Genomic DNA, 8,695 nt, shown 5'->3' with positions numbered 1-8,695 from the left:
GGGCGGGGAGCCGCTGTACACCCCCAGCCCGGGGGCTTGTGTGCGCGCCTGCTGCTCGGAGGAGAAGCTCTCAGGTAACCCCTTCCTCTTCCCTCGGCCTTTTTCCTGCCCCAGGGCTCTTGGGGAGCAACTTCTGAAGTCTGGTGCTCGCGCGAGAAAGGGGCAGGGCTGTTCTCCGTTTTTCAGCGAGGAAACGTTCATTTATCGTTTTATTCACGCCGTGACTGGTAACAGCTTGCGGGTGCTGCCCTGTTTTGCCAGGGGTGAGGTTCGACCTGAACACAAGACCCCCGAAAGCTCAGGGAAGTAGTTGCCGCAAAGAAACGGCGGCCGTTTTAAACTTTGCAACATCTCAGACCCTCAAACTCCAAGGTGCATAAGCTGTATTTCATAAAAGCGCTATAAATTAACTCGCATTCTGTGCTTTGTTTAAGTTTAGCCGAAAATGAGAGTGCTAACCCTTCTCTGAAACGGCCGGTTTGCATCAAGCTCTTGAAGCAGCAGGAGGTAGAGCAGCAAGTAGAAACTACAGTGTTAAAGGTGACCCCTCCGAGCAGCAACAACCCACGTGGTCCCTGCGTTGCAAAGGGGAAAAGTGAATAAATCCCCATGAGTATAACAAGGAGATTTTCAATTTTTACCAGGAGTTGTAAGCAAGAAATTATTACATTGTGTGGTTCCAGCCTGGTGCAGGTGAGGGGAGGATGGGAGATTAGATTCATTACTTTCCCAAGCTCCTATGTGCAGGAAGAAGGATGTGTGACCTTTCATATGTTGGCCCTGGGCCATTCTTTTGCAGCCCGGGGTTGTTTTTCCTGTAAGAATATGTTAGTAGTTTTCCTCTTATTCGCACAAGGAAATATTGATTAATGGACCAGAGCTTGTTATCAAGATGGTATAAAAGTTCTTATTGCTGAATTACGTATGTATCATGTTTTGCAGGAGACAAGAAGTGTAACTTGGTGATTTTTAGTGCTCAAAGGACAAGTGCGCATCCCAACTGCTACCTGTTTTACTGCCCTAGCACAGAGGCTTGTCCCATGAAATCTGCAATAGGATATGTGAGCTACAAGATAACTAGAGGTAAATAATGGTAAAAGCTGCCAATAGTAAATAAATAGTAAAAGCCTGCTAAATAATAGTAAAAGCCACACTAGATGACCTGTGACTTTTCAGTAGTGACCAGAAGATATTTGTGGGTTACATTTTTAGTAAAATTTGTAAAGCCAAGCACAGTAATTTTAAAATGCTGCTTTTTTGCTTTGTGAGAAATAGACAGGCAGGTGTGTGATGAGCTTTTGTGTGGGCCCAGCTTCCCAGCAGGAATTACATCACGACCCTTATGAAACTTCTTTACATCAGGTTCAGAACTCCTCGCCATTTTCCCTTGCTTAAAACAAAAAGAAGCCATTTTCATCTTGATACATTCAAGAAGGAAAATTTCCTGTACATACTGCTGAAGAGCATTGCTTAAAGCAATAGAAATGTGATGGCCCTGTCGCCACCTGCATATTCGAAGGAGCCGTGCTACACTGATGGGCACCATATCCACACAAGTAGAAACACTGAGCAAACGTTGGGTGAGCCTTGGAGCACCACTGTGATGTTACTGAGTAATTGGTAATAGTAATCACAGAATCCTAGGGGTTGGAAGGGACCTTGAAAGAACATCTAGTCCAACCCCCCTGCCAGAGCAGGGTCACCCAGAGCACATCACACAACAACGCATCCAGGAGGGTTTGAATGTCTCCAGTGAAGGAGACTCCACAGCCTCTCTGGGCAGCCTGTTCCAGTGCTCGGTGATTCTCACAGTAAAAATCATTGTTTTCTACTTTTCGTTAGAGAACCTGAAGTGCAGATGCAGACAGTCTAAGTTTGAAGCCTTACGGCATGTGGGCTGCACACTCAGAAATGTCTCGTTATCTGTCATGTGCTGTGTGATTTTTATTAGCAAGTCTTGCTTGTTCAATGATGTTAACTTGCACCAGACCTGTTTGAACAACTTGGATAAGAAACTGATAATTAGGCTGCCCTACTGCCAAGAGTTCATCAGGTGGCTTCAGTTTGTCTGCTTGACAGACTAGAAATTTTGGATTTCTGCAGACTGAACTTGTGCTGAAAAAGAGAACTCTTCCTAGAGGAGCTATGCAAGGAGTGACAGCAGGATATGTAGAAAGATTAGTCACGTGGTGTAACCAAATATATTTGTGCAAGCACAATCACACAGGAATTGGGCAAAAGCAATGTGCAACAAATTAATTGCATGCCTGTAAAAATCATTAGAACTATTATTTTATCCAGCTCTTTCTCCCTTAGAAGAACTCAGGTTTCAAACAAAGAAAGAAGAAATGTAATTGTGCTTGTGCTTTCTCCCTGTTTGTAGTGTAATGCTCAGTCAACAACCTGATTGCATATACAATCTATTTTTCATTTCACATGTTTCAGCTTCTTGAACATTGAATTGTGGAAAGATGATGCTAGTTTATTTACCTTATGTTCCTAATAAGTTTTCAAAGGGAGCTTCTGGGAAGCCCTGGTACTGACAAACATTTCAAGCTCTGTTTTTACACATGAGAATCTGCATGTGTACTGATTACATTGAAAACCAAACTAAAAGGGGGAAAGATACTCTTTTGGTACTAAACCAACTTAAAATACCGATGCTGTGTTAGTAATGAGATTTCGTTTTTCTTTCTTAACTATTCTTGTGGCTTGGTAACTAATGGAAACAAGGTATGGCTCGGAAAGTAAAACATTTCCTGGTCCCTGTTGCAAAATGCAGTTCCTGAAAAAAACACGTTCTGATTTCTGTACTTCATGTACTGCTTTGGTGTTTGCTTTTTCCAGCACACTAAGATATTGGCAGGTTCTAGCAAAGTATGCTCACGAGGTCGTTAGTTTGTTTTTAAGAGTGACAACCCTGAAGTTTGCTTTCTAATGCAGTTTATTAGATTTGAGATATCAGCAGGACCACCTTGGATTTTTTAAATCTTTTTTTGGAGGTTGACTTGTGTAGTGCCCTTGCTCTTTCTTACCAACAAGCGTATCTGTCCTAGTATCCCAGTCATACATTGCACATGCCAGTTTTTGGGCAATTGCATTTGGGAGCTTGTGGGCTGAAGTGGAGACAAGAAGTATTGTCTAGTCAATGTTGGATGCTGAATATGTGAAGTACAGTTAGTTAGTGCAGGCAATTAATAATTCTGAGCACTGCAGTGATACTTCACTCCTATATGGGGCTTGTCACATAGCCTGTCTGTGCTCCCTGCACCCACCCCTTGAACATGGCACAACAAGCTCATTGCTTTTCTTGCTGTTTCCCAGGCAAGAGAACTGAAGATGACATAGCATGCTGCAAGCACTGCCTGGCTGTCACACTGCATCCACTGTTTGTTTAAACACGCAGGAGGGAGGAGTCCATGGGAGTGCATTAGGAGCAGAGACAAAAATGAGCTGGGGACTGACTCCATGGTGGTGACAGGCCATTTCCTCACTGGTGTACAAATGTGTCCAGAGCTGCAGAAGTAGCCGAAAGTTTGGGCATTTTTGACCATACAGTTCCTGATTCTCTAATAACTGAACATTTCATTATTTAAAGCCACTTTCTAAAAAGCTTGGCTTTTCTCTAAGTTAGACATTGTGGTTGGAGTCCCTTACCTCTAGGATCTTACTTTGCTTACAAGATAGTACCTCACTGGGAGGTTAGGATAAAAATTGGTGTCTATGATCTGAGTGAAGTATTTGCTGTACTCTTGGTAAAGCATTGCCAGTTTGTTTGTTTGTTGTTTTGGGGGTATATAATAGTATAATATAGTATATGAATATATAACATTATATAATAGTAATATATAATTATATATTGGATATTATAGTATATTCACATAGAATCATAGAATCATCATCAAGATTAGAGAAGACCTTCAAGATGATTAAGTCCATCTGTCCACCCTACAACCCCTAAACCATCTCTCAAAACAGCACATCTGCCTGTTTTTTTAACACCTCCAGGGACAGTGCCTCTACCACCTGTATATATACATACACATGCATGTCTTATATGTATGTATGTGTACATATATAAAATCTGAATTATAACAGCCAGTCTTCACAGAATCTTAGGGGTTGGAAGGGACCTGGAAATATCATCCAGTCCAACCCCCCTGCCAGGGCAGGGTCACCCAGAGCACATCACACAGGAACGTGTCCAGGTGGGTTTGAATGTCTCCAGAGAAGGAGACTCCAAAAGCCTTGTTCCGGCCCTGCCACTCACCGTTAACATATTTATAAACACTGATGAGGTCACCTCTCAGTCTCCTCTTCTCCAAGCTAAAGAGACCCAGCTCCCTCAGCCTTTCCCCATCAGGGAGATGTTCCACTCCATCATCTTTGTGGCTCTGCACTGGACTCTTTCAAGCAGTTCCCCGTCCTTCCTGAACTGAGGGGCCCAGAACTGGACACAATATTCTAGATGCAGCCTCACCAAGGCAGAATAGAGGGGGAGGAGAACCTCTCTTGACCTACTAACCACACCCTTTCTAATGCACCCCAGGATGCCATTGGCCTTCTTGGCCACAAGGGCACATTGCTGGCTCATGGGCATCCTCCTGTCCACCAGGACCCCCAGGTCCCTTTCTCCTACCCTGCTCTCCAGCAGGTCAGCCTCCAACCTGTACTGGTCCATGGGGTTGTTCTCCCCCAGATGCAAGACTCTGCACTTGCCCTTGTTGAATTTCATCAAGTTTCTCCCTGCCCAACTCCCCAGCCTGCCCAGGCCTCACTGAATGGCAGCACAGCCCTCTGGTGTGTCAGCCACTCCTCCCAGTTTAGTGTCATCAGCAAACTTGCTGAGGGCACACTCTGTTCCCTCATCCAGGTTGTTGATGAAAATATTGAACAGCACTGGTCCCAGTACCGGCTCCTGAGGGACTCCACGAGTCACAGACCTGCCCCATTGACCACAATTCTCTGACTGTGAGTTTCTCACAAGCTCCCAAGAGCTTGTGCTCACCCAAAATCTTTCCATAATACCTATGTAAAACCGAGCAGCTATTTGGATTATTGATTGCATGGAATTTCTGTCACATAACAGTGGTGCCCTGCTTCCAAATCCTATTAAATAACACGCACCCACCTGGTTTGCAAGCAATACATATCAATTTCTGGAGAAATTATCAAGTGCAGGCTGCTTCTTGTGAAGGCCTTCTCTGAAAATACCTTAGAAAATCTTGGAGCAGTGTCTGTCTTCTAGCATGGCAATAGGAGATCAGATTTCCTTCAGTCAGTATATATATAAAATTAGTTATAAAATGGGCATATTTTTGCCACCCTGTATCGTAAGACAATTTTTATATGTGAATGGAATTGTATCAGTCACAGGGTGCTTGGATATTACAAGAAAAGGGAATATATGTTCATCTTGGTTAGGTAGAAAAGTGTACATCTGACAGATCAAAGTGAGGTTGATGATATCTACTTCCTAAGTGACAAAGGCTGAGAATGGTTTAAAGACAGTGGGCCTACTCTGCACTGTGCTGCTAAATAAAATGCTTGAATGCATGCAACATGAGCATAAAATCATTGGATTGGGATGCTCTGTCTGCACAGGTGAATTCTGTAAGAAACAGCAGTCAGGGGCTGGTGTGCCCAAGCTTAAAATGACAGGTCTTATGACACAGAATTCAAAAGTCACTCACCATATTTTAAAGAAAGGAAGATCTTGATACCTCAGTTTCATTAGTTACTGCTTTCTTGAGTAATTTTCTGTTACTAGAAAATGCAAATTGTTAAGGTAGTAATAAATATTTTAAATTATTAAATACTGATATTTCTTTTCTGCTTCCAGAAACCCCTGCCACGCAAGATACATCCTTCAAAAATGAGGTCTTTTCTTCAAATGGGTATTCTTTGTCTTCAGATGCTGGAGCTTTTATTTCTCCCAGTCAGACTAGCCCTCACAGTCCTACCACTGCGTTGCACCAACTTGTCTTTCGTCAGGCATCTGAACTCCCAAACTCTGTGACCAAGCATTTAGATAACAGTGAATTTCGTACAACTTTTCCTGATTCTCAAAGGACAAAACATCCTGAGAGCTTAGACCCCATCCCAGACCTCAACTTGCCATCAAATAAGCCTGCTGCTGGTCAAATTGGAAATCCCTCTACTTCATTCCCAACCACTCAGTCTACTGTTCCTGAACTCAGCAGTACTACTCTTGCTCCTCTCTCTGCAAGTACCTCCCAACAGGAGTCTCATACAACCTCACTGCCTACTGGTGGTACTACACCTACTGCTCTCACCATCACCACAGCTGCCTTTCTGCCAACTGCAAGCACTACAGCAAAAACTGATGTCCCTGACACCACCTTTGCTGTTACTCGTGTTCCCCTTTCCACTCCCACAACTTCTGGTTCTACTACAACAACCAAGTGGGTGACCACAAATTTCACATCTGCTACCACCCCATCAGGGCTAAGAACTCCAACCATTCCTCAAGAGCCAACAGTTGTCTCTCCCAATGATACCAGCCAGGTTACCTTCCTCTCTTCTTCAGGTTCCACTTTGTCTACTAGCAATTCTCCCACCGCTTCCCAAAGCCACCCTGAGGGTTATGACCCATCTGATTCAGAAAGCTACCTGCCAGAGGGTATTCTGAGAGAGAAAGGTGTCAATCAGCTGGGAGAAAAAAGCAGCCTGATAGCAGCTTTGCTTTTTGAGGTGATATTCTTATTACTAGTTATTGTACTAACAGGGAAGAAAATACATGAATCTCTTCGAAAGAGACCTTACACGAGGCTGGATTACTTGATTAATGGAATGTATGCTGATGTATGATGGAGAGAGAGAATAAGATTGTGAGGAGCATCTCTCATCCTTGAGAGGACAACTCTGAAATGGAACAGTAGATATTGAAAGCTCAGGTGAGGATTAATTCCCTTTTTTGGCCACTAATGGGAAAGCAGCAGATGGCATCGGGGAAAATAACTGCTTTTTCTATGCTGAACTCTAATGTCTAACATTTTGGATTTATTACTAAATCTGGAAAATAAACACTAAAATCCAAGTTAAGCTAAGACGGTCTTGTATTTAAGGAGAAGAAGCATTTGAAAAGCTTAAACTGTACGGTGACAAGATTAGTGGAATAGAAGCACACCTAATAAATTCAGTACCTGTGCAGTATGTGAGTGTTTTCAATGCTTTTTGCACCTAAATGCCCTAGTGCTGCACAACTGTCTAGCAATCCTATTTACTCTGTAGCCTTAAAGGAGTACTTAGTAGTATAGCTTTGCATCCAAATGTTTTTAGGTACAAACAGCAAAAATTGTGGTATGCATAATATAGTTGGCTTAATTTTCTTTAGCTACATAGAGTTTATACAGAGAAATATGTATCTTTAATGTTTTTTCTGCACACATCACAAACTATCCTTAAAACCACATGCTGCAGATCTGAAGCTGCCTTTTCCAAAGAGCTAGCCACTCTGTAGTATGTTGTGTTTTTTGCAACATGTATCACAGAGAAAGAGTTTTTATGATATCAAAGTAAAGCAAGTTGCAATCAAGCACTTTTGTGACAAAGGGCATGATCAAGTGACTTGCCACATGCATGAGAGAGGATCTGTTCTAGTATACACCTAAATGCCTACCTGATTGCAGAGCAGGCAGAAACTTGTGAGGGGGCTTAGCAAAGACAACAGCTGTATTACTGGCAGAAAACACATGGAAAGGTGTGTTCTCCATTTTCTGAACATCTAAAAGGAGGTTAAAAAGTTTTAACAGAAAATGGTGGCTATGTTGTAGGAAGGTGCCAACCTCAGGGGAGCTTCCTGCAGTCAGCAGGAGCAGATGAACAAGGTTGCATTTATCTTCATACTTGGGGCATTGTCCTACTTCCCTCACCAGGCTGCTGGCCCTTGAAAGAGCTGCTTGAAATAGTGCCAGATTTGCTGCCCCTCCTGACTGCACAGAGCTCTTACTGGCTCTCAGAGAACATTTTCTTCACTTCTAGGGTTGTCTTCACATGACTGGTACTAAGCATAGCTGCTCCATGTGTTTCCCCACCTCTGCAACGAGGCAAGTGAGAGTGCATGTGAGCATCTACACAACTTCCAGTTCATATTCACATTGCCCTTCACATACACCCAGTCTAAACCTGATCATAGAACGAAAGACTAGATTTTAAAGTATTCTTGTAGCAGGCAGAATAATCAACAACAAACATCAAGACAGAGAGGGAAGGGCAGGCTGAGAGAGTTGGGGCTGTTCAGCCTGGAGAAGAGAAGGCACCAAGGAGACCTTATAGCTGCCTTCCAGCACTTGAAAGGGTCCTACAGGAAAGCTGGGGAGGGGCTTTTCAACAGAGAGGGCAGTGATAGGACAAGCAGTAATGGTTTTAAACTGAGAGAGGGGAGATTTAGGTTAGATACTAGGAAGAAGTTCTTCACTATAAGGGTGGTGAGGAACTGGAATGGGCTGCCCAGGGAGGTTGTTGATGCCCCATCCCTGGAGGTTTTTAAGGCCAGGTTGGACGAGGTTTTGTCCAACCTTATCTAGTGGCTCATGGCAGGGAGGTTGGAACTTGATGATCTTTAAGGTCTCTTCCAACCTTAATGATTCTATGATTCTAAGGGTGCTTCATGAATACAAGGAAATAATTCTATTACAAAGTATGAAACATGACTTACGTCCAAGAGGTTCTT

General features: G+C 43.2%; 1 protein-coding gene across 1 annotated transcript in view; it reads left to right on the top strand.

Annotated features, from left to right (window-relative positions):
- Positions 1–6,831, top strand: part of MANSC1 (MANSC domain containing 1) — a 40,450-nt gene extending 33,619 nt beyond the window's left edge. Inside the window, exons 2-4 of the mRNA XM_010003026.1 lie at positions 6–74; positions 943–1,083; positions 5,843–6,831. Coding sequence (XP_010001328.1) covers positions 6–74; positions 943–1,083; positions 5,843–6,831 — 1,199 coding nt within the window. The remainder of the gene's footprint in view (positions 1–5; positions 75–942; positions 1,084–5,842) is intronic.
- The last annotated feature ends 1,864 nt before the right edge of the window (positions 6,832–8,695 follow it).

Source organism: Chaetura pelagica, unplaced genomic scaffold (genome assembly GCF_000747805.2).
Source record: "Chaetura pelagica isolate M959 unplaced genomic scaffold, ChaPel_1.0 scaffold117, whole genome shotgun sequence".
NCBI lineage: Eukaryota > Metazoa > Chordata > Aves > Apodiformes > Apodidae > Chaetura > Chaetura pelagica.
Note: the sequence above shows the minus strand (reverse complement) of the source record. Positions and strands in the feature narration are given on the sequence as shown.